This window comes from Phaenicophaeus curvirostris, unplaced genomic scaffold (assembly GCF_032191515.1).
Source record: "Phaenicophaeus curvirostris isolate KB17595 unplaced genomic scaffold, BPBGC_Pcur_1.0 scaffold_590, whole genome shotgun sequence".
NCBI lineage: Eukaryota > Metazoa > Chordata > Aves > Cuculiformes > Cuculidae > Phaenicophaeus > Phaenicophaeus curvirostris.
In genome coordinates, this window is record NW_027207124.1 from 1 (window position 1) to 24,976 (window position 24,976).

The 24,976-nt window shown below is 66.8% G+C and overlaps 1 protein-coding gene across 1 annotated transcript; it reads left to right on the forward strand.

The window, feature by feature from the left end:
• The first annotated feature begins 3,595 nt into the window (after window positions 1–3,595).
• On the forward strand, window positions 3,596–24,976 carry LOC138735219 (inosine-5'-monophosphate dehydrogenase 1-like). Its single transcript, XM_069883122.1, is given in 18 exon segments — window positions 3,596–3,649; window positions 5,738–5,833; window positions 7,304–7,314; window positions 7,317–7,351; window positions 8,680–8,781; window positions 11,147–11,221; window positions 11,313–11,324; window positions 11,327–11,521; window positions 12,232–12,319; window positions 14,050–14,249; window positions 15,014–15,104; window positions 16,893–16,988; window positions 17,105–17,242; window positions 20,860–20,983; window positions 21,891–22,028; window positions 22,111–22,194; window positions 24,155–24,171; window positions 24,698–24,976. Coding segments are annotated over 18 exon segments (1,797 nt in total). The 5' UTR covers window positions 3,596–3,629; the 3' UTR covers window positions 24,973–24,976.

A 24,976-nucleotide genomic window follows, 5' to 3' on the forward strand; every position in this document is an offset into this window, starting at 1 on the left:
GGCCAACACCCCCCTCCCCCCCTCCTCCCCCCCTTCCCCTCCCCCCCCCATAAACCGCAGCGCCCGGAGAGACCGCGGGGACCCACGCGAGTCCGGGACCCCCCCGGGACCCCCCCGAACCCCCCCTGGACCCCCTAAACCCCTATCCCCGGGACACCCCCCCCTTGTGACCCCCCCGGATCCCCCAGACCCCCCAGACCCCCCCTGGACCCCCCCGAACCCCCCATCCCCGGGACACCACCCCCCCCTTGTGACCCCCCCGGACCCCCCCAGACCCCCAGAACCCCCCCTGGACCCCCCTAACCCCCTCATCCCCGGGACACCCCCCCTTGTGACCCCCCCGGACCCCCCCAGACCCCCCCAGAACCCCTCCTGGACCCCCCCCAAACCCCCCATCCCCGGGACCCCCCCTCCTTGTGACCCCCCCCGGACCCCCCCAAACCCCCCATCCCCGGGACACCCCCCCCCTTGTGACCCCCCCGGACCCCCCGGGACCCCCCCGAACCCCCCCTGGACCCCCCTAACCCCCTCATCCCCGGGACACCCCCACCTTGTGACCCCTCCTGACCCCCCCGGACCCCCCATCCCTGGGACACCCCCTCCTTGTGACCCCCCCGGGACTCCCTCCCCAGGACCCCCCCCCCCAAAGGGACCCCCTCAACCCCCCCTCATCCCTAGGACCCCCCCAAAAGGCCACCCCCCCCATCCCTAGGACCCCCCTAGGAACCCCTTTTGCTTGTGACCCCCCCGTGACCCCCCAAAAGGTCCCCCCCCCAGCCCTAGGACCCTCTCAGGACCCCCCCTTTCCTTGTGACCCCCCCCCGTTACCCTCCCCAGACCCCCCCAAAGGCCCCCCCATCCCTAGGACCACCCCCCCCGGACCCCCCCAAAGGGACCCCCCTCCATCCCTAGGACCCTCTCGGGACCCCCCCTTCCTTGTGACCCCCCCCCCCCCCGTGGCCATGGAGACCCCCCCCTCGCCCCCCTCGAGCTGCCCCCGCCCCTGGAAGCCCCCCCTCGCCCCCCCCGGCTGAGGGGGCCCCCCCCGCCCCCCAAGCTGATGTGGGGGGGCCCCCGGCGGGACACGGGACCCGAGCGAAGGCGGCGGGGGGGGCAGGAGGGCAGGTACGGGGGGCAAAAGGGGGGGCTGGGGGGAAATGAGGGGGCTGGGGGGTAAAAGGGGGGGCTGGGGGGCAAATGAGGGGGCTGGGGGGGTAAAAGGGGGGGCTGGGGGGCAAATGGGGGGCAGGAGGGCAGGTACAGGGGGCAAATGGGGGGCAGGAGGGCAGGTACGGGGGAAAGGGGGGGCTAGGGGGGCAAATGGGGGGGCAGGAGGGCAGGTACAGGGGGAAAGGGGGGCTGGGGGGCAAGTGGGGGGGCAGGAGGCAGGAACGGGGGGCAAATGAGGGGGCTGGGGGGCAAAAGGGGGGCTGGGGGCAGGTACAGGGGGCAAATGAGGGGGAAAGGGGGGGCTGGGGGCCAGTGGGGGGGCAGCAGGGCAGGTACGGGGGCAAATGGGGGCTAGGGGGGCAAATGGGGGCTGGGGGGCAAGTGGGGGGGGCAGCAGGGGCAGGTACGGGGGGCAAAAGGGGGGCTGGGGGCAAGTGGAGGGGCAGGAGGGCAGGTACGGGGGGCAAAAGGGGGGACAGAGGGCAAATGGGGGCCTAGGGGGGCAAGTGGGGGGGCAGGAAGGCAGGTCCGGGGGGCAAATGGGGGGGCTGGGGGGCAAGTGGGGGGGCAGGAGGGCAGGTACAGGGGGACAAAAGGGGGGCTGGGGGGGGTAAAAGAGGGGCAAAAGAGGGCCTGGGGGGTCAAAAGGGGGGGCTGGGGGGCAAATGTGGGGGCTGGGGGGGCAAAAAGGGGGGCCTGGGGGCAAGTGGGGGGGCAGGAGAGCAGGGATGGGGTAAAAAGGGGGGCTGGGGGGGTAAAAGGGGGGCTGGGGGCAGGTCCGGGGGCAAAAGGGGGGTCAGCAGGGGTTTTTTGGGGGGGCTCACACCCCCCACGTCCCCCTCGCACACGCATCCCGCTCAGAAAAGGGGGGGGCACCCAGGAAAATGGGGGGGACCCTGAGAAAGGGGGGGGACCTAAGGTGCCCCCCAAAAGAGGGGCAGCCCCAGAGCTATGGGGGGGCCCCCAAAACAGAGGGTGTCCCCCCAAAACCTAGGGGGTGTCCCCAAAACCTAGGGTACCCCCAAAAACAGGGGTGTCCCAGGTAGCCCCAGAGCTGAGGGGGGCGCCCCCAAACTCCATGGGTGCCCCCCCAAACTCTATGGGTGCTCCCCAAACCCCATGGGTGCCCCCCCAAACTCCATAGGTGCCCCCCCAAACTCGGTGGGTGCCCCCCCAAACTCCATGGGTGCCCCCCGAACTCGATGGGTGCCCCCAAACTCCGTGGGTGCCCCCCAAACTCGATGGGTGCCCCCCCAGACTCCATGGGTGTCCCCAAACTCCATGGGTGACCCCCCAAACTCAGTGGGTGCCCCCAAACTCCATGGGTGCCCCCCCAAACTCCATGGGTGCCCCCCAAATTCAATGGGTGCCCTCCAAAATCGGTGGGTGCCCCAAACTCCATGGGTGCCCCCCAAACTGCATGGGTGCCCCCGCAATCTCAAAGGGTGCCCCCCAAACTCCATAGGTGCCCCCCCCAAACTCCATGAGTGTCCCCCCAAACTCCATGGGTGCCCCCCAAACTCGGTGGGTGCCCCCCAAACTCGATGGGTGCCCCCCAAACTCCATGGGTGCCCCCAAACTCGGTGGGTGCCCCCCCAAACTCCATGGTGTCCCCCAGACTCCATGGGTGCCCCCCCAAACTCGATGGGTGCCCCCAAACTCAAAGGGTGCCCCTAAACTCCATGGGTGCCCCCCCAAACTCCATGGGTGCACCCAAACTCCATGGGTGCCCCCAAACTCGGTGGGTGCCCCCCCAAACTCCATGGGTGTCCCCCAAACTCCATGGGTGCCCCCAAACTCAAAGGGTGCCCCTCAAACTCCATTGGTGCCCCCCCAAACTCCATGGGTGCCCCCCAAACCCATGGGTGACCCCCGAAAACCCATGGGTGCCCCCTCAAACTCCATGGGTGCCCCCAAACTCCATGGGTGCCCCTAAACTCCGTGAGTGCCCTTCAAACTCCATTGGTGCCCCCCCAAACCCCATGGATGCCCCCCAAACCCCATGGGTGCCCCCCCAAATTCGATGGGTGCCCCCCCGAACTCCATGGGTGCCCCCCAAATTCGATGGGTGCCCCCCCAAACTCCATGGGTGCCCCCTAAACTCCATGGGTGCCCCCCCAAACTCCATGGGTGTCCCCAAACTCCATAGGTGCCCCCTAAACTCCATGGGTGCCCCCCAAACCCCATGGGTGCTCCCCAAGTGAGGGGGGGGGGGGCTGTCGCAGGGCGGGGCCGGAGCGGTGGGCGGGGCTTTAGCCTCTGACCACACCCCCCGCCGCGTCCTATTGGACGAGGGGAGAGTCGTGGGCGGGGCTGTGTGTTAGTGGGCGTGGCCTGACCGCATGGCCACGCCCCCCGCGCGGTCCCATTGGGTGGTTGGTGGTGTGGGCGTGGCTTGTGCTGGCCCCGCCCCCTCTCTGGCCCCGCCCCCCGCCCCGCCCGCTCCGGCGCTGAGCGCCATGGGCGAGGGGGAGCCCAGGTACTGGGGGCACTGGGGACACTGGGATGGGGGAGAGGGGACTGGGGCACTGGGGACACTGGGATGGGGGACTGGGGGCACTGGGGGACACTGGGAGAGGGGAGAGAGTGACTGGGAGGTACTGGGAGGATACTGGGGGGCACTGGAGATGGGAGAGAGGTACTGGGGGGCACTGGGATGGGGGAGAGAGGTACTGGGGGATACTGGGATGGGGGAGAGGGTACTGGGGGGCACTGGGATGGGGGAGAGAGGTACTGGGGGGCACTGGGATGGGGGAGAGAGGTACTGGGGGATACTGGGATGGGGGAGAGGGGTACTGGGGAGCACTGGGATGGGGGAGAGGGGGACTGGGGGGCACTGGGATGGGGGAGGGAGGTACTGGGGGGCACTGGGATGGGGGAGAGAGGTACTGGAGGATAGTGCGGGGCACTTGGATGGGGGAGAAAGGTACTGGAAGGATACTGGGGGGCACTGGGATGGGGGGAGAGTAGTACTGGGAGACACTGGATGGGGGAGAGGGGTACTAGGAGGGTACTGGGGGGCACTGGGATGGGGGAGGGAGGTACTGGGGGGCACTGGGATGGGGGAGAGGGGTACTGGGGGGCACTGGGATGGGGAGAGGGGTACTGGGAGGATACTGGGGGGCACTGGAGAGGGAGAGAGAGGTACTGGGAGGATACTGGGGGGCACTGGAGAGGGAGAGAGAGGTACTGGGAGGATACTGGGGGGCACTGGAGAGGAGGAGAGAGGTACTGGGGAGCACTGGGGGGGGGTGCACTGGAGAGAGGTACTGGGAGGTACTGGGGGATACTGGGATGGGGAGAGAGGTACTGGGAGGCACTGGGAGGGATGAAGCAGTAGTAGTATGGGGGGGGGCGGGTACTGGGAGTTACTGGGGCGGGGGGGGTCCTGGATGCTGGGGGTAGTGGGGGGTACTGGGAGGCAGAGGAGGGAGGGCCCTGGGTGATGTGGGAGGGTTACTGGGAGGTGCTGGGGGCTGGCCCTGGGGGATGCTGGGAGCCGGGGGGGGCGGGGGGGGGGGGCACTGGGAGGCGGGGGGGAGGGTTACTGGGATACTGGGAGACCCTGGGGACCGGCCCTGGGCGCTGCTGGGAGGCGGTTACTGGGAGGCACTGGGAACCGGTCCTGGGGGATGCTGGGAGGGGGGGGGGGGGGGCACTGGGAGGCACTGGGGACCGGTCCTGGGGGGTACTGGGAGTTACTGGGGTGCAGGGAGGGAGTACTGGGAGTTACTGGGATGCAGAGATGGGGGTACTGGGAGTTACTGGGATGCAGAGATGGGGGGTACTGGGAGTTACTGGGATGCAGGGTAGGAGTACTGGGAGTTACTGGGTTGCAGGGTGGGGAGTACTGGGAGTTACTGGGATGCAGGGTGGGGAGTACTGGGAGTTACTGGGATGCAGGGGGGAGTACTGGGAGTTACTGGGATGCAGGGAGGAGTACTGGGAGTTACTGGGATGCAGGGGAAGCGTAATGGGAGTTACTGGGATGCAGAGATGGGGGTACTGGGAGTTACTGGGATGCAGGGGGGAGTACTGGGAGTTACTGGGATGCAGGGATGGGAGTACTGGGAGTTACTGGGATGCAGGGTGGGGAGTACTGGGAGTTACTGGGATGCAGGGTGGGGAGTACTGGGAGTTACTGGGATGCAGGGGAGGAGTACTGGGAGTTACTGGGATGCAGGGGAGGAGTACTGGGAGTTACTGGGATGCAGGGTAGGAGTACTGGGGCTGGAGATGGGGTTACTGGTACTGGGGGGGTCCCCAGTGCTGGGAGGGGGGAGTTACTGGTACTGGGGGGGTGTTACTGGTACTGGGGGGGTCCCAGTGCTGGGGGGGTGGGGGTTACTGGTATTGGGGGTGTCTGGTGTTTTTGGGGGTCCAAGGGGGTCTTTGGGGTGTCTGGTGTTTGGGGGGCCTGGAGGAGGTTCTGGTGTTTCGGGGGGGGGTTCCTTGAGGGTCTGGAGTTGGTTTTTTTTGGGGGGGTTGTTGTTTTTGGGGTCCCGGGGGGGGTCTCGGGGGGTGGTGTGTGTTGTTTTGGGGGGCCCTGGTGTGACCCCCCCCGCAGCATGGCCGACTACCTGATCAGCGGCAGCACCGGCTACGTGCCCGAGGATGGGCTGAGCGCCCCACAACTGCTGGGGGGCAGCGGGCTCGCCTACGAGTACGCACCTTGAAACCCCCCGCACCCCGAAACCCCTGCACCCTGAAACCCCCCGCGCCCCAAAACCCCCTGCACTCTGAAACCCCTGCGCCCCAAAACCCCTGCACCCCGAAACCCCTGCACCCCGAAACCCCTGTGCCCCGAAACCCCCATGCCCCGAAACCCCTGCACCCCAAAATCCCTGAACCCCCGTGCCTCGAAACCCCTGCACCCCGAAACCCCTTGTGCCCCAAAACCCCTGCACCCTAAAATACCTGAACCCCTGTGCCTCAAAACCCCGAAACCCCTTGCGCCCCAAAACCCCTTGCGCCCCAAAACCCCTTGCGCCCCGAAACCCCTTGCGCCCCAAAACCCCTTGCGCCCCGAAACCCCCGCGCGCCGAAACCCCCGTGCCCCAAAACCCCTGCACCCCGAAACCCCTGCACCCCGAAACCCCGAAACCCCTGTGCCTCGAAACCCCTGCGCCCCGAAACGCCTGCACCCCAAAACCCCTTGCGCCCCGAAACCCCTGCACCCTGAAACCCCCATGCCCCGAAACCCCTGCACCCTGAAACCCCTGCACCCCAAAATCCCTGAACCCCCGTGCCTCGAAACCCCTGCACCCCGAAACCCCTTGTGCCCCGAAACCCCTGCACCCCAAAACCCCTGCACCCCCAAGCCCTGAACCCCTAAACCCTGCACCCCCCCTGCAGCTGCTGGGGGCCAGCGGGCTCGCCTACGAGTATGCACCCCAAAACCCTGAACCCCAAAACCCTGAACCCCTGTGCCCCAAAACCCCCAAACCCTGAAACCTCTGCACCCCAAAACCCCCAAACCCTGAAACCTCTGCACCCCAAAACCCCAAACCCTTGTGCCCTGAAACCCTGAACCCCTGCACCCCCAAGCCCTGAACCCCCAAACCCCGCACCCCCCCTTGCAGTTGCTGGGGGCCAGCAGGCTCACCTACGAGTATGCACCCCAAAACCCCTGCACCCCAAAACCCCTGCACCCCCAAACCCTGCACCCTGAAACCCCTGCACCCCAAAACCTGATCCGCAACCCCTGAACCCCAAAACATGCCCCCCAAACCCTGCACCCCTAATCCTACACCCCTAAACTGCACCCCAAAACCTGATCCAAAACCCCCGAACCCCAAAACCCGCCCCCCCAAACCCTGACACCCCAAACCCTGCACCCCTAATCCTGCACCCCTGAACCCCAAAACTGGACTCCAAACCCCTCCACCCCCTTACCCCTCTGCACCCCAAAACCCCAGCACCCCTGCACCCCAACCTGGGTCACCCCGGGACACCCCCCCCCCGACTCCCAGTGCCCCCATTCCCCCCCTGGGTGCCCCCCCCCCCCCCCCAATCGGGGTGCCCCCCCCCTCCCCAGGGCAGTCAGCTTTGGGGGGGGGGGGGAGGGTGGTGTTTTTGGGGGGGTCCCACTCATGGTGCCCCCCCACTTTCTTCCTCCCCCCCCCCCCCCCAGTGACTTCCTCATCCTCCCGGCTTCATCGACTTCACAGCTGACGAGGTGGTGAGTGACCCCCCCCCAACCCAGGACCCCCCCCCCCAAATCCAGGGCAGCCCCCCCAATCCCTGTGACCCCCCCCAGGACCCCCCCAATCCCTGTGTCCCCCCCCAGGACCCCCCCCAACCCCTGTGACACCCCCCCCGGGACCCCCCCCCAATCCCTGTGACCCCCCCCCCCAGGACCTCCCCAATCTCCTAGGGGGGGGCAGTGTGGACCCCCCCCCCTTTCTCAGAGATGGGGGGGGGGGGAACCCTGTGGGCCCCCAGGATGGGGGAGAGAAGAATGGGGGGGGGGTCCCATGATGGGGGGGGGCCCTGGGGTCAGGATGGGGTGGGGGGTCCCATGATGGGGGGGCCTTGGGGTCAGGATTGGGGGGGGGTCTTATGATGGGGGGGGGTCTTGGAGTCAGGATTGGGGGGGGTCTTATGATGGGGTGGGTCCATGCTTGGGGGGGGGGTCCTGGAGTCAGGATGGGGGGGGTCCCATGATGGGGGGGCCTTGGGGTCAGGATAAGGGGGGGGGGGCTTATGATTGGGGGGGTCTTGGAGTCAGGATTGGGGGGGGGGGTCCCATGATGGCGGGGTCCTGGAGTCAGGATTGGGGGGGGGGGCCATGCTTGGGGGGGGTCCTGGAGTCAGGATGGGGGGGGGGTCCCATGATGGGGGGGGGTGTCCTGGAGTCAGGATTGGGGGGGGGTCCTATGATGGGGGGGTCTTGGAGTCAGGATTGGGGGGGGGGGTCCATGCTTGGGGGGGGCCTGGAGGCAGGATGGGGGGGGTCCCATGATGGGAGGGGTTGTCCTGGAGTCAGGATTGGGGGGGGTCCTATGATGGGGGGGTCTTGGAGTCAGGATTGGGGGGGGGGTCCATGCTTGGGGGGGGGCCTGGAGTCAGGATGGGGGGGGGTCCTATGATGGGGGGGTCTTGGAGTCAGGATGGGGGGCGTCCATGCTTGGGGGTGTCCTGGAGTCAGGATGGGGGGGGTCCCATGATGGGGAGGGTCCTGGAGTCAGGATGGGGGGGTCCATGCTTGGGGGGGGTCCTGGAGTCAGGATTGGGGGGGGGGTCCATGCTTGGGGGTGTCCTGGAGTCAGGATGTGTCCCATGATGGGGAGGGGGGGTCCTGGGGTCAGGATGGGGGGGGGGTCCCATGATGGGGAGGGTCCTGGAGTAAGGATGGGGGGGGGTCCCATGATGGGGGGGGGCATGAGATGGAGGTTGGAGGGGTCAGGGTTCCCCCTGGCTGTGGGGTGGGGGGGTGCAGGGGTGTTTGGGGGGGTCAGGCCCCCCCATGGAGGGGGGGGGGTGTGTGTGATGCGGGTGCCCCCCCAGGACCTGACGTCGGCGCTGACGAAGAAGCTGACGCTGAAGACGCCGCTGGTGTCCCCCCCCCTGGACAGCGTCACCGAGGCCGACATGGCCATCGCCATGGCTGTAGGGGGGGGCCCTGGGGCTGGGGGGGGCAGTGGGGCTGGGGGGGGCAAAGGGGCTGGGGGGGCACCATGGGGTTGGGGGGGCAATGGGGCTGGGGGGGGCAAAGGGGCTGGGGGGGTCACCATGGGGTTGGGGGGGGCAAAGGGGTTGGGGGGGGCAATGGGGCTGGGGGCTCACCATGGGGCTGGGGGGGCAATGGGGCTGGGGGGGGCAAAGGGGCTGGGGGGGCAATGGGGCTGGGTGGGGCAATGGGGCTGGAGGGGGGCACCATGGGGCTGGGGGGGGGCAATGGGGCTGGGGGGGCACCATGGGGCTGGGGGGGCAATAGGGCTGGGGGGGCTCCATGGGGCTGGGGGGGCAATAGGGCTGGGGGGGTCACCATGGGGCTGGGGGGGCACTGGGGCTGGGGGGGTAATGGGGTTGGGGGGGGTCACCATGGGGCTGGGGGGGCAATGGGGCTGGTGGGGGTAATGGGGCTGGGGGGCTCCATGGGGCTGGGGGGGCAATGGGGCTGGGGGGGGCACCACGGGGCTGGGGGGGTAATGGGGCTGGGGGGGGCACCATGGGGGTGGGGGGGCAATGGGGCTGGGGGGGGCACTATGGGGGTGGGGGGGCAATGGGGCTGGGGGGGGCAGTGGGGCTGGGGGGGGCAATGGGGCTGGGGGGGCTCCATGGGGCTGGGGGGGCAATGGGGCTGGGGGGAGGCACCATGGGGGTGGGGGGGGCAATGGGGTTGGAGGGGTCACCATGGGGCTGGGGGGGGCAATGGGGCTGGGGGGGCACCATGGGGCTGGGGGGGCAGTGGGGCTGGGGGGGCAATGGGGCTGGGGGGGCACCATGGGGTTGGGGGGCAGTGGGGCTGGGGGGGCAATGGGGCTGGGGGGGTCACCATGGGGCTGGGGGTCACTATGGGGCTGGGGGGGCACTGGGGCTGGGGGGGCACCATGGGGCTGGGGGGGCAATGGGGCTGAGGGGGGTAATGGGGCTGGGGGGGCAATGGGGCTGAGGGGGGCAGTGGGGCTGGGGGGGCAATGGGGCTGGGGGGGGCACCATGGGGCTGGGGGGGCAATGGGGCTGGGGGGGTCACCATGGGGCTGGGGGGGCAAAGGGGCTGGGGGGTCACCATGGGGGTGGGGGGGCAATGGGGCTTTGGGGGCTCCATGGGGCTGGGGGGGCACTGGGGCTGGGGGGTCACCATGGGGCTGGGGGGGGTAATGAGGGGGGGGCACCGGGCGGGGGGGGCACCACAGCTGATGTGGGGGTGCACAGTTAGGGTCCCCCACTTGATTTGGGGGGCAGGGTCGGGTCTGCAGCAAAGCTGATTGAGGGGTGCAGGATTGGGACCCCCCAGTCTGGTTTAGGGGGGCAGGGTCCCCACTTCTTTTGGGGGGCAGGGTCAGGGCCCCCCGGTCCGATCTGGGGGTGCAGGCTTGGGGTGCCCTAGTCTGATCTGGGGGTGCAGGGTTGGGCCCTCCAGTCTGATCTGGGGGTGCAGGGTCAGGGCACCCCTGTCTGGTTTGGGGGTGCAGGGTCTGGGTGCAGGGTCAGGGGCACCCCAGTCTGATTTGGGGGTGCAGGGTTGGAGTGCAGGGTCAGGGCACCCCAGTCTGATTTGGGGGTGCAGGGTCAGGGTGCAGGGCCAGGGCACCCCAGTCTGATTTGGGGGTGCAGGGTCAGGGTGCAGGGCCAGGGCACCCCAGTCTGATTTGGGGGTGCAGGGTTAGGGTGCAGGGTTGAGGCCCCCCAGTCTGATTTGGGGGTGCAGGATTAGGGTGCAGGGTTGAGGCCCCCCAGTCTGATTTGGGGGTGCAGGGTCAAGGTCCAGGTTTGCGGTGCAGGGTCAGGGTGCAGGGTTGGGGTCCGGATTTGGGGTGCAGGGTTGGGTTCCTGGTTTGGGGTGCAGGGTTGGGGTCTGGATTTGGGGTGCAGGGTCAGGGTCCGAGTTTGGGGTGCAGGGTTGGGTTCTGGGTTTGGGGTGCAGGATCAGGGTCTTGGTTTGGGGTGCAGGGTCGGGATCCAGATTTGGGGTGCAGGGTCGGGGTGCAGGGTCAAGGTCCGGGTTTGGGGTACAGGGTCGGGATCTGGGTTTGGGGTGCAGGGTCGGGATCCAGATTTGGGGTGCAGGGTCGGGGTGCAGGGTCAAGGTCCGGGTTAGGGGTGCAGGGTCGGGTCTGAGTTTGGGGTGCAGGATCAGGCTCTGGGTTTGGGGTGCAGGGTCGGGGTCCGAGTTTGGGGTGCAGGGTTGGGTTCTGGGTTTGGGGTGCAGGATCAGGGTCCTGGTTTGGGGTGCAGGTCGGGATCCAGATTTGGGGTGCAGGGTTGGGTTTTGGGGTGCCCCCCCAGCAGCCTCTGTGTCCCCCCCCAGCTGATGGGCGGCATCGGCATCATCCACCACAACTGCACCCCGGAGTTCCAGGCCAACGAGGTGCGCAAGGTGAAGGTAAGGGGGGGGCCCCCCTGAACCCCAAGACCCCCCAACACCCCCCCGCGCCCCCCCCCCACGCCCCCCGCTGCCCCTGTGTGTCCCCCAGAAGTTCGAGCAGGGGGGTTCATCACGGACCCCGTGGTGATGAGCCCCACGCAGACGGTGGGGGACGTGCGGGCGGCCAAGGCGCGACACGGGTTCTCGGGGATCCCCGTCACCCACAGCGGCTGCCTCGGCGGCCGCCTCGAGGGCATCGTCACCTCCCGAGACATCGACTTCCTCGGGGACAGCGAGCACGGCACGCGCCTCGAGGAGGTGGGGTGGGTGGGATGGGGATGGAGGTGGAGGTGGAGGTGGAGATGGGGATGGGGATGGAGATGGGGATGGGGATGGGGATGGGATGGAGAGGGATGGGATGGGGATGGAGGGATGGGGGATGGGGATGAGGGATGGAGATGGAGATGGAGATGGAGAGGGATGGGACGGGATGGGATGGGGATGGGGATGGAGATGGAGTTGGAGATGGAGATGGAGATGGAGATGGGATGGGACAGGATGGAGAGGGATGGGATGGGAATGGGGGTGGAGATGGGATGAAGATGAAGATGGAGATGGAGATGGGGTGGGGTGGATTGGATTGGATTGGATGTGGGGTGGGGTAGGGGTGGGTTGGGATGGGATGGGATGGGATGGGATGGGATGGGATGGGATGGGGTGGGATGGGATGGGATGGGGTGGGATGAAGGGACGGCATGAGATGGGATGGGTGGGATGAATGAGATGGATGGGATAGGATGAGGTGGGGTGGGATGAAGGGACTGGGTGAGATGGGATGGGATGAGGTGGGACGGGATGGGATGTAATGAGGTGGGATGGGATGGGATGGGATGAAGGGCCAGGGTGGGGTGGGATGAGGTGGGACTGGACAGGATGAGGTGGGATGGGATGAAGGGACAGGATGGAATGGATTGGGTTGGGATGGGATGGGATGGGGTGGGATTGGGTGGCCCCGCTGTCCCCCATAGGTGATGACCAAGCGCAAGGACCTGGTGGTGGCTCCGGCCGGCATCACCCTCAAAGAGGCCAACGAGATCCTGCAGCGCAGCAAGAAGGGTGAGGGGAAGGGGGGCACCGTCACGGGGACCCCCAGGGTCACCCCCATCCCTGGGGACACCCATATCCCCATCACTGGGGTCACCTCCACCTCCCCCGTTCCCACCTCTTGGGGTTCCCTCTTTGTCCCTCATCTCTGGTGTCTCCCTGCCCCTGGGGTCACCTCCATCTCCTCCATCCCTGGGGTCCCCTCTATGTCCCCCATCCCTGATGTCCTCCCACCTCTGGTGTCCCCTCCATCCCTGGTGTCCACCCATCCCTGGTGTCTCCTCCATCTCCTCCATCCCTGGTGTCCCCCTGTCCCTGGTGTCCCCTCCACCTCCCACATCCCTGGTGTCCTCTCAACCCCTGGTGTCCCCCTATCCTGAGGGTCCCCTCCATCTCCTCCACCTCTGGTGTCCCCTCCATCCCTGGTGTCCCTCCATCTCCTCCATCCCTGGTGTCCCCTTCATCCCTGGTGTCCCCTCCACCTCTTCCATCCCTGGTGTCCCCTCTATGTCCCCCATCCCTGGTGTCCCCCCATTCCTGGTGTCCCTCCAACTCCTCCGTCCCTGGTGTCCCCTCCATCCCTGGTGTCTCCTCCATCCCTGGTGTCTCCCCATCCCTGGTGTCCCCTCCATCCCTGGTGTCCCCTCCATCCCTGGTGTCCCTCCATTTCCTCCATCCCTGGTGTCTCCTCCATCCCTGGTGTCCCCTCCATCTCCTCCATCCCTGGTGTCCCCTCCATCCCTGGTGTCCCTCCATCTCCTCCATCCCTGGTGTCCCTCCATACCTGGTGTCCCCTCTATGTCCCCCATCCCTGGTGTCCCTCCATCCCTGGTGTCCCTCCATCTCCTCCATCCCTGGTGTCCCCCCATCCCTGGTGTCTCCCCATCCCTGGTGTCTCCCCATCCCTGGTGTCCCCTCCATCCCTGGTGTCTCCTCCATCCCTGGTGTCCCTCCATCTCCTCCATCCCTGGTGTCCCTCCATCTCCTCCATCCCTGGTGTCCCTCCATACCTGGTGTCTCCCCATCCCTGGTGTCTCCCCATCCCTGGTGTCCCCTCCATCCCTGGTGTCCCTCCATCTCCTCCATCCCTGGTGTCCCTCCATACCTGGTGTCCCCTCCATCCCTGGTGTCCCCTCCATCCCTGGTGTCCCTCCATCTCCTCCATCCCTGGTGTCCCTCCATCTCCTCCATCCCTGGTGTCCCCCCATCCCTGGTGTCCCCTCCATCCCTGGTGTCCCTCCATCTCCTCCATCCCTGGTGTCCCTCCATCTCCTCCATCCCTGGTGTCCCCTCCATCCCTGGTGTCCCCCCATCCCTGGTGTCCCCTCCATCCCTGGTGTCCCTCCATCTCCTCCATCCCTGGTGTCCCCTCCATCTCCTCCATCCCTGGTGTCCCCCCCATCCCTGGTGTCCCCTCCATCCCTGGTGTCCCTCCATCTCCTCCATCCCTGGTGTCCCTCCATACCTGGTGTCCCCTCTATGTCCCCCATCCCTGGTGTCCCTCCATCCCTGGTGTCCCTCCATCTCCTCCATCCCTGGTGTCCCCCCATCCCTGGTGTCTCCCCATCCCTGGTGTCTCCCCATCCCTGGTGTCCCCTCCATCCCTGGTGTCTCCTCCATCCCTGGTGTCCCTCCATCTCCTCCATCCCTGGTGTCCCCCCCATCCCTGGTGTCCCCTCCATCTCCCCCACCCCTGGTGTCCCCCACCCCGTGTCCCCATCCCCGTGTCCCGGTGCCTCCAGGGAAGCTGCCGATCGTGAACGAGCGAGACGAGCTGGTGGCCATCATCGCGCGCACGGACCTCAAGAAGAACCGGGAGCACCCTCTGGCCTCCAAGGACGCGCGCAAGCAGCTGCTCTGCGGGGCCGCCCTGGGCACCCGCGACGACGACCGCTACCGCCTCGACCTGCTGGCGCAGGCGGGCGCCGACCTTGTCCTGCTGGTGGGGACCCCAAAACCCTGCGCCCCGAAACCCGGCACCCCCCAAAACACGGGACCCCCCAAAACGCTGCACCCCTCATCCTGAACCCCACCCCCCAAATCCTGACCCCCACTCCGCTGACCCCCCGTCACCCCAAATCCTGACACCTGCACCCCAAATCCTGACCCCCCTGCACCCCAAATCCTAATCTCCCACACCCCAAATCCTGACCCCCACTCTGCTGACCCCCGTACCCCAAATACTGACCCCACTTCACCCCAAATCCTGACCCCCCCGCACCCCAAATCCTAATCTCCCGCACCCCAAATCCTGACCCCCACTCCGCTGACCGCCCCCACCCCAAATCCTGACCCCCCCAAATCCTGAGCCCCCTGCACCCCAAATCCCGACCCCCCCAAATCCTGACCCCCCCTGCACCCCAAATCCTAATCTCCCACACCCCAAATCCTGACCATCACCCCAAATCCAGACCCCCACTCCGCTGACCCCCCGTACCCCAAATCCTGACCCCCCTGCACCCCAAATCCTCACCCCACTCTGCTGACCCCCCACCCCAAATCCTGACCCCCAGCACCCCAAATCCTGAACCCCAGCACCCCAAATCCTGACCCCCCCAGCACCCCAAATCCTGATCTCCCATGCCCCAAATCCTGACCCCTAATCCTCAGAACCCCTGACCCCCCCTGCCCCCCGACATCCAGCCCCCCAGGGTGGGTCTGTGCCCCCCCCCCCCCCGTACCCCCAAAGCCGCCGTTGCCCCCCAGGACTCGTCGCAGGGGAACTCGACGTACCAGGTGTCCATGATCCAGTACATCAAGGGCCGGTACCCCGAGCTCCAGGTGATCGGGGGCAACGGTGAGAGGGGGGGGCAAGGGGGGGCGGGGGGGAGTGGGGGGGCGGGGGGGGGGCAGTGGTGGGGTCAAGGGGGAGTGGGAGGGTAAGGGGAGTTGGGGGGCTGTGGGGAGTGGGGGGGGCAGTGGGGAGTGGGGGGGTCAAGGGGGAGTGGGGGGGCAATGGGGAGTGGGGGGGCAGTGGGGGGGTAAGGAGAGTTGGGGGGCTGTGGGGAGTGGGGGGGCAGTGGGGAGTGGCGGGGTAAGGGGAGTGGGGGGGGAGTGGGGAGTGGGGGGGCTGTGGGGAGTGGGGGGGGCAATGGGGAGTGGGGGGGCAGTGGGGGTGTAAGGGGAGTTGGGGGTCTGTGGGGAGTGGGGGGGTCAAGGGGGAGTGGGGGGGGTAAGGGGAGTGGGGGGGAGTGGGGAGGGGGGGTCAAGGGGGAGTGGGGGTGTAAGGGGAGTGGGGGGAGTGGGGAGTTGGGGGGTCAAGGGGGAGTGGGGGGTCAAGGGGGTGTGGGGGGCAGTGGGGAGTGGGGGGGGCAGTGGGGAGCGGGGGGGCAGTGGAGTCTTGGGGGGCAGTGGGGAGGGGGGTCAGAGGCAGCAGTGAGGGACGGGGGGTCAGGATTTGGGGTGCGCGGGGGGGGTCATTCTCTGGGGGGTTGAGGTGGGGGGGTCAGTCTCAGGGGGAGATTGGGGGGTCAGTCTCTGGGGGGGTTCAGGTTTGGGGTAGGGGGGTGAAGATCTGGGGTGGGGGGTCATTCTGGGGGGGTTTCAAGGTGGGGGTCATTCTGGGGGGGTCAGTCTCTATGGGTGGGTCATTCTGGGGGGTCATTCTCTATGGGGGGGTCACTCTGGGGGGGTCATTCTCGGTGGGGGGGTGATTCTGGGTGGTCATTCTCTATGGGGGGTCATTCTGGAGGGGTCATTCTCTATGGGGGGGTCATTCCCTATGGGGGGGTGACTGGGGGGTCATTCTCGGTGGGGGGGATGACATTCTTGGTGGGGGGGTGACTCTGGGGGGGTCATTCTCGGTGGGGGGTGACTCTGGGGGGTCATTCTCTATGGGGGGGTGACTCTGGGAGGTCATTCTCTATGGGGGGGTCACTCTGGGGGGGTCATTCTCGGTGGGGGGGTGATTCTGGGGGGTGATTCTGGGGGGTCATTCTCTATGGGGGGGTGACCCTGGGGGGTCATTCTCGGTGGGGGGGTGATTCTGGGGGGGTCATTCTCTATGGGGGGGGTGACTCTGGGAGGTCATTCTCTATGGGGGGTCACTCTGGGGGGGTCATTCTCGGTGAGGGGGTGACTCTGGGGTCATTCTCTATGGGGGGTCATTCTGGGGGGTCATTCTCTATGGGGGGGTGACTCTGGGGGTTCATTCTCTATGGGGGAGTCATTCTGGGGGGTCATTCTCAGTGGGGGGGTGACATTCTTGGTGGGGGGGTGATTCTGGGGGGTCATTCTCTATGGGGTGTCATTCTGGGGGGGTCATTCTCTATGGGGGGGTGACTCTGGGGGGTCATTCTCGGTGGGGGGGTCATTCTGGGGGGGTCATTCTCGGTGGGGGGTCATTCTGGGGGGTCATTCTCTATGGGGGGGTCATTCTGGGGGGGTCATTCTCTATGGGGGTGACTCTGGGGGGTCATTCTCTATGGGGGGGTGACTGGGGGGTCATTCTCGGTGGGGGGGTGACATTCTCTATGGGGGGGTCATTCTGGGGGGTCATTCTCTATGGGGGGTTGACTCTGGGGGGTCATTCTCTATGGGGGGGGTCATTCTGGGGGGGTGACCCTGTCGCCCCCCGCCGCGGCAGTGGTGACGGCGGCGCAAGCCAAGAACCTGATCGACGCGGGGGCCGACGCGCTGCGCGTGGGCTGGGGCTGCGGCCCCCCCGGCAGCGCCCTGGCAGGTTGCACGACCCCCCCCCCCCCCCCCAAAAAAACCACCCCGGTGACACCCCCCCCCCCAAGGGTCATCCCCCCCCCCCCCCCAGAGCCCTGGGCGCCCCCCAACCCTGAGCCTCAGGGGCCGCCTGCGGGCGCCCGCAGGCCACGGCCGTCTACAGGGTGGCCGAGTACGCCCGGCGCTTCGGGGTCCCCGTCCTCGCCGACGGCCACGCCGCGGGCCACCTGCTGAAGGCCCTGGCGCTCGGAGCCTCCACCGGTGAGTGCGGCTGCCCCCCGGGCCACCACGGCGGGTCCGTGGCCACCGACGCGGTGGGGGTCGCCGTTGGGGGGATCGGGGCAGTCAACTCTTGGGGTCAACGTTGGGTTCCTGTGGCCGTCAACACGTTGGGGCCACCAAGGGGTTCCCATGGCTGTTGACCCCGTGGGGTCACCGTTGAGGTCCCATGGCCGTTGACCCCTTGGGGTCACCATTGCGGTCCCATGGCCATTGACCCTTTGGGGCCACCATGGTGGGTTCAGGACCATCAATCCTTGGGGCCACCATTGGGATCCTGTGGCCGTTGAGCCCTTGGGGTCACCATTGAGGTCCCATGGCCATTGACCCTTTCGGGGTGACCATTGAGGTCCCATGGCCGTTGACCCCTTTGGGGTCACCATTGAGGTCCCATGGCCATTGACCCTTTGGGGCCACCATGATGGGTTCGGGGCCATCAACCCTTGGGGCCACCAGTGGGTCCCATGGCCATCGACCCCTTGGGGTCACCATTGAGGTCCCATGGCCATCGACCCCTTGGGGTCACCATGGTGGGTTCGGGGCCATCAACCCCTGGGGCCACCATGGTGAGTTCGGGGCCATCAACCCTTGGGGCCACCAAGGGGTTCCCATGGCCATCAACCCTTGGGGCCACCGTGGTGGGTTTGGGGCCATCAACCCTTGGTGCCACCAGTGGGTCCCATGGCCATTGACCCCTTGGGGTGACCATTGAGGTCCCATGGCCATCGACCCCTTGGGGTCACCATTGAGGTCCCATGGCCATCGACACATTGGGGTCACTGTGGGGGGATCGGGGCAGTCAACGCTTGGGGTCAACGTTGGGTTCCTGTGGCCGTCAACACGTTGGGGCCACCAAGGGGTTCCCATGGCCGTTGACCCCGTGGGGTCACCGCTGAGGTCCTGTGGCCATTGACCCCTTGGGGTCACTGTTGAGGTCCCATGGCCATTGACCCTTTGGGGCCACCATGGTGGGTTCGGAACCATCAATCCTTGGGGCCACCAGTGGGATCCTGTGGCCGTTGAGCCCTTGGGGTCACCATTGAGGTCCCATGGCCATTGACCCTTTCGGGTGACCATTGAGGTCCCATGGCCGTTGACCCCTTGGGGTCACCATTGAGGTCCCATGGCCATTGACCCTTTGGGGCCACCATGATGGGTTCGGGGCCATCAACCCTTGGGGCCACCAGTGGGTCCCATGGCCATTGACCCCTTGGGGTCACCATTGAGGTCCCATGGCCATCGACCCCTTGGGGTCACCATGGTGGGTTCAGGACCATCAACCCCTGGGGCCACCATGGTGAGTTCGGGGCCATCAACCCTTGGGGCCACCACTGGGGTCCCGTGGCCATGAATCCTTGGTGCCACCAGTGGGTCCCATGGCCATTGACCCCTTGGGGTCACCATTGAGGTCCCATGGCCATCGACACATTGGGGTCACCGTGGGGGGTTTGGGGCAGTCAACTCTTGGGGTCAACGTTGGGTTCCTGTGGCCGTCAACACATTGGGTTCCCATGGCCGTTGACCCCTTGGGGTCACCGTTGAGGTCCCATGGCCATTGACCCCTTGGGGTCACCATTGCGGTCCTATGGCCATTGACCCTTTGGGGCCACCATGATGGGTTCGGGACCATCAATCCTTGGGGCCACCATTGGGATCCTGTGGCCGTTGAGCCCTTGGGGTCACCATTGAGGTCCCATGGCCATTGACCCTTTGGGGTGACCATTGAGGTCCCATGGCCGTTGACCCCTTGGGGTCACCATTGAGGTCCCATGGCCATTGACCCTTTGGGGCCACCATGATGGGTTCGGGGCCATCAACCCTTGGGGCCACCAGTGGGTCCCATGGCCATTGACCCTTTGGTGCCACCTTTGAGGTCCCATGGCCATCGGCCCCTTGGGGTCACCATGGTGGGTTCGGGGCCATCAACCCCTGGGGCCACCAAGGGTTCCCATCCCATGGCCATCAACCCTTGGGGGCCACCATGGTGGGTTTGGGGCCATCAACCCTTGGTGCCACCAGTGGGTCCCATGGCCATTGACCCCTTGGGGTGACCATTGAGGTCCCGTGGCCATCGACCCCTTGGGGTGACCATGATGGGTTCGGGGCCATCAACCCCTGGGGCCACCATGGTGAGTTCGGGGCCATCAACCCTTGGGGCCACCACTGGGGTCCTGTGGCCATGAATCCTTGGTGCCACCAGTGGGTCCCATGGCCATTGACCCCTTGGGGTCACCATTGAGGTCCCATGGCCATCGACACATTGGGGTCACCGTGGGGGGTTTGGGGCAGTCAACTCTTGGGGTCAACGTTGGGTTCCTGTGGCCGTCAACACCTTGGGGCCACCAAGGGGTTCCCATGGCCGTTGACCCCTTGGGGTCACCGTTGCGGTCCTATGGCCATTGACCCTTTGGGGCCACCATGGTGGGTTCGGGACCATCAATCCTTGGGGCCACCATTGGGATCCTGTGGCCGTTGAGCCCTTGGGGTCACCATTGAGGTCCCATGGCCATTGACCCTTAGGGGTGACCATTGAGGTCCCATGGCCGTTGACCCCTTGGGGTCACCATTGAGGTCCCATGGCCATTGACCCTTTGGGCCACCAGATTGGGTCCCATGGCCACCAACCCCTTTGGGCCACCAGATTGGGTCCCATGGCCACCAACCCCTTGGGGCCACCATGGCACGATGTTGGGGTTCCCCAGGGGGTTTTGGGGTCCCCAGTGATGTTGAGGTTCCCTGGGGGTGTTTTGGGGTCCCCAGTGATATTGGGGGGTGTTTTGGGGTGCACAGTGATGTTGGGGTCCCCTGGGGGTGTTTTGGGGTCCCCAGTGATGTTGGGGGGTGTTTTGGGGTCCCCAGTGATGTTGGGGTCCCCTGGGGGGGTTGGGGTCCCCTGGGGTGTTTTGGGGTGCACAGTGATGTTGGGGTCCCCCCGGGGGGTTTTGGGGTCCCCAGTGATGTTGAGGTTCCCTGGGGATGTTTTGGGGTCCCCAGTGATATTGGGGGTGTTTTGGGGTGCACAGTGATGTTGGGGTCCCCTGGGGGCGTTTTGGGGTGCGCAGTGATGTTGGGGTTCCCTGCGGGTGTTTTGGGGTCCCCAGTGATGTTAGGGTCCCTGCTGGGGGGGTTGGAGTCCCCAGTGATGTTGGGGTCCCCTGGGGGGGTTTTGGGGTCCCCAGTGATGTTAGGGTTCCCCGGGGGCGTTTTGGGGGTCCCTAGTAATGTTGAGGTTCCCCTGGGGTGTTTTGGGGTCCCCAGTGATGTTGGGGGGTGTTTTGGGGTGTGCAGTGATGTTGGGGTCCCCTGGGGGGTTTTGGGGTCCCCAGTGATGTTGAGGTTCCCCCTGGGGGGTTTTGGGGTCCCCAGTGATGTTGGGGGGGTGTTTTGGGGTCCCCAGTGATGTTTTGGGGTGCGCAGTGATGTTGGGGTGCCCTGGGGGGGGTTTTGGGGTCCCCAGTGATGTTGGGGGGCGTTTTGGGGTGCACAGTGATGTTTTGGGGGTGCGCAGTGATGTTGGGGTACCCTGGGGGGGGGGGTTGGGGTCCCCAGTGATGTTGGGGGGTGTTTTGGGGTCCCCAGTGATGTTTTGGGGTGCGCAGTGATGTTGGGGTCCCTGCTGGCGGCCGCGGCGGAGGCTCCGGGCGAGCTGCTCTTCCCCGAGGGGGGGGGCGGCTGCGGCAGCACCGGGTCCTGGCCCCCCCCCGACCCCGAGCGCGGCTGCAGGTACGGGGTGACCCCGGGACCCCCCCAAATGTGGGACACCCCCCCCCCCCCAGCTCCCCCGGGACACACACCCCCCCCTTCTCCTCAGCTCAGGACCCTCCCCTCGAGCTCTCGAGACCCCCCCTCATGCCCCCCAGGAGTCCCCCCCTACCTTGTGACCCCCCCTTCACCCCCCCCACCAGCCCCCCTCCACTACAAGACCCCCCCCCTCACCCCCCCAGGACCCCCTCTTACCCCTAGACCCCCCCTTATCCCCCCTGGGACCCCCCCTCACTTTGAGACCCCCCCCCTCACACCCCCCAGGACTCCCATCTACCCTGGGACCCCCCCCCTTCACCCATCCTGGGACCCCCCCCCACCTCACGCCTTTGTCCCCGCAGGACCCCCCCCTTACCCCTAGACCCCCCCTCATCCCCCCTGGGACCCCCCCTCACCCTGAGACCCCCCGCTCACCCCCCCCAGGAACCCCCCCTCACCCTGAGACACCCCCCCAGGACCCCCCCTTACCCCTAGACCCCCCCCCTCACCCCCCCCAGGACCCCCCCTCACCCTGACACACCCCCCCAGGACCCCCCCTTACCCCACCTGAGACCTCCCTGGGACCCCCCCCCTCACCCCTTTGTCCCCGCAGGACTCCCCCTCACCCTGAGACCCCCCCCCCAACCTCTGTGTCCCCCTCCATGTGCCCCCCCTTCACCCCTGGGACCCCCTTCAGCCCCTCTGTGTCCCCCCCCCACCCCGGGACCCCCCGTCACTGCTCCCCCCCCCATGCCCCCCCATATCCCCCCCATCCCTGGGGTCTCGGGGGGGGGGGGCGGTGATGCTGTGTCCCCCCATATTCCTGGGGAGGGGGTGTCGGTGGCTCGGGGGGGGGGTTCATGCTGTGTGTCCCCCCCCCCCTCCCCAGTGACGGGGAGCCGGTGCCGGTTTCGGGGGGCTCCGGGGTGCCCCCCCGGGGGTCGGTTCAGCACCTGGTCCCCTACCTGCTCGCTGGCATCCAGCACGGCTGCCAGGACATCGGTGCCCGCAGCCTCTCGGCGCTACGGTGAGTTTGGGGGGGCAGGGAGGGGGGGGGGCTAAGGGGGGCCCCCCCAGAACCCCTCTGACCCCCCCCCGGGCCCCCCCAGATCCATGATGTACTCAGGGGAGCTGAAGTTCGAGCGGCGGACGGTGGCGGCGCAGATCGAGGGGGGCGTCCACGGGCTGCACTCGTGAGTGGGGGGCTCCCAGTTACCCCAGTGTGGGAAGGGGGGGGGAAACCAGTTACACCAGTGTGGGAATGGGGGGGCTACCAGTTACACCAGTGTGGGAATGGGGGGGGAAACCAGTTACCCCAGTGTGGGAAGGGGGGGGGGAAACCAGTTACCCCAGTGTGGGAATGGGGGGGCTACCAGTTACCCCAGTGTGGGAATGGGGGGAGCAACCAGTTACCCCAGTGTGGGAATGGGGGGGAAACCAGTTACCCCAGTGTGGGAATGGGGGGGCTACCAGTTACCCCAGTGTGGGAATGGGGGGGAAACCAGTTACCCCAGTGTGGGAATGGGGGGGCTACCAGTTACCCCAGGGGAGCAACCAGTTACCCCAGTATGGGAATGGGGGGGGAACCAGTTACCCCAGTGTGGGAATGGGGGGGAAACCAGTTACCCCAGTGTGGGAATGGGGGGGAAACCAGTTACCCCAGTGTGGGAATGGGGGAGCAACCAGTTACCCCAGTGTGGGAATGGGGGGGAAACCAGTTACCCCAGTGTGGGAATGGGGGGGCTACCAGTTACCCCAGTGTGGGAATGGGGGGGAAACCAGTTACCCCAGTGTGGGAATGGGGGGGCTACCAGTTACCCCAGTGTGGGAATGGGGGAGCAACCAGTTACCCCAGTATGGGAATGGGGGGGGAACCAGTTACCCCAGTATGGGAATGGGGGGGCTACCAGTTACCCCAGTGTGGGAAGTGGGGGGGAAACCAGTTACCCCAGTGTGGGAATGGGGGGGCTACCAGTTACCCCAGTGTGGGAATGGGGGGGGGAAACCAGTTACCCAGTGTGGGAATGGGGGGGAAACCAGTTACCCCAGTATGGGAATGGGGGGGCTACCAGTTACACCAGTGTGGGAATGGGGGGGGAAACCAGTTACACCAGTGTGGGAATGGGGGGGCTACCAGTTACCCCAGTGTGGGAATGGGGGGGGAAACCAGTTACCCCAGTGTGGGAATGGGGGGGCTACCAGTTACCCCAGTATGGGAATGGGGGGGCTACCAGTTACCCCAGTGTGGGAAGTGGGGGGGAAACCAGTTACACCAGTGTGGGAATGGGGGGGCTACCAGTTACCCCAGTGTGGAAGGGGGGGGGAAACCAGTTACCCCAGTGTGGGAATGGGGGGGCTACCAGTTACACCAGTGTGGGAATGGGGGGGGAAACCAGTTACCCCAGTGTGGGAATGGGGGGGCTACCAGTTACCCCAGTGTGGGAATGGGGGGGGAAACCAGTTACCCCAGTGTGGGAATGGGGGGGCTACCAGTTACACCAGTGTGGGAATGGGGGGGGAAACCAGTTACCCCAGTGTGGGAATGGGGGGGCTACCAGTTACCCCAGTGTGGGAATGGGGGGGGAAACCAGTTACCCCAGTGTGGGAATGGGGGGGCTACCAGTTACCCCAGTATGGGAATGGGGGGGGAACCAGTTACCCCAGTATGGGAATGGGGGGGCTACCAGTTACCCCAGTGTGGGAAGTGGGGGGGAAACCAGTTACACCAGTGTGGGAATGGGGGGGCTACCAGTTACACCAGTGTGGGAATGGGGGGAGCAACCAGTTACCCCAGTGTGGGAATGGGGGGGAAACCAGTTACCCCAGTGTGGGAATGGGGGAGCAACCAGTTACCCCAGTATGGGAAGGGGGGGGGAACCAGTTACCCCAGTATGGGAATGGGGGGGAAACCAGTTACACCAGTGTGGGAATGGGGGGGGAACCAGTTACCCCAGTATGGGAAGGGGGGGGGCTACCAGTTACCCCAGTATGGGAAGGGGGGGGCTACCAGTTACCCCAGTGTGGGAATGGGGGGGGCTACCAGTTAACCTGGTCACTGGTCAGGGTACTGGTTGGGGGGTCTGGTTACTGGTTGGGGGGTCTGGTTACTGGTTGGGGTGCCGGGTGACACCGTCCCCTCTCTCGCCGCCGCAGCGTTACGGTTCTGCCATGTGAGTACTGGGGGGACCCTGCTGCCCCCCCCCCCCGTCTGGAGACTGGGGGCACTGGGAGGGACTGGGAGGGACTGGGAACACTGGGGGGGGGGCATTGTGGGGACATGGGAGTGTACTGGGAGGGACTGGGGGGCACTGGGGGGCAATGGAGGCACTGAGGACACTGGGGGGCTATGGGAGGCACTGGGGGGCACTGGGAGGCACTGGGGGTTACTGGGGGGCATTGGGGGGCACCAGGAGGCACTGAGGACACTGGGTGGCTATGGGAGGAACTGGGGGGCAATGGGAGGCACTGGAGGGTACTGGGGGGCACTGGGAGGCACTGGGGGGCACTGGGGGTTACTGGGGGCAATGGGAGACACTGGAGGGCACTGGGAGGCACTGGGGGTTACTGGGGGGCACTGGGAGGCACTGGGTTACTGGGGGGCACTGGGAGGCCCTGGGGGCACTGGGAGGCCCTGGGGAGGGGGTGGTGCTGGATTTTGGGGTGCAGCCCCCCCGTGACCCCCCCCCGTCCCCGCAGGGACGAGAAGCGTCTGCGAGGAGGGGGCTGCGGGTCGGGGGGCTGCGGGCAGGACCCCCGGGCGGCCCCCCCCCCCCCCGCTGCCCCCCCGGCTCCCCCGGCCTCGGGGGGGGGCTGAGGGGGGGGCAGGACCCCCACACCCGCTTCGGGGGGCGGGGGGGGGTCTGACACCCCCCCCCACCCAACCCTGGGGTCCCCCCCAGCATCGTCACCCCCTCCTCCTCCTCCTCGGACCCCTCCCCGCGCCCCCCCAGGCTGCGTCCAGGGAGCAATAAAGGA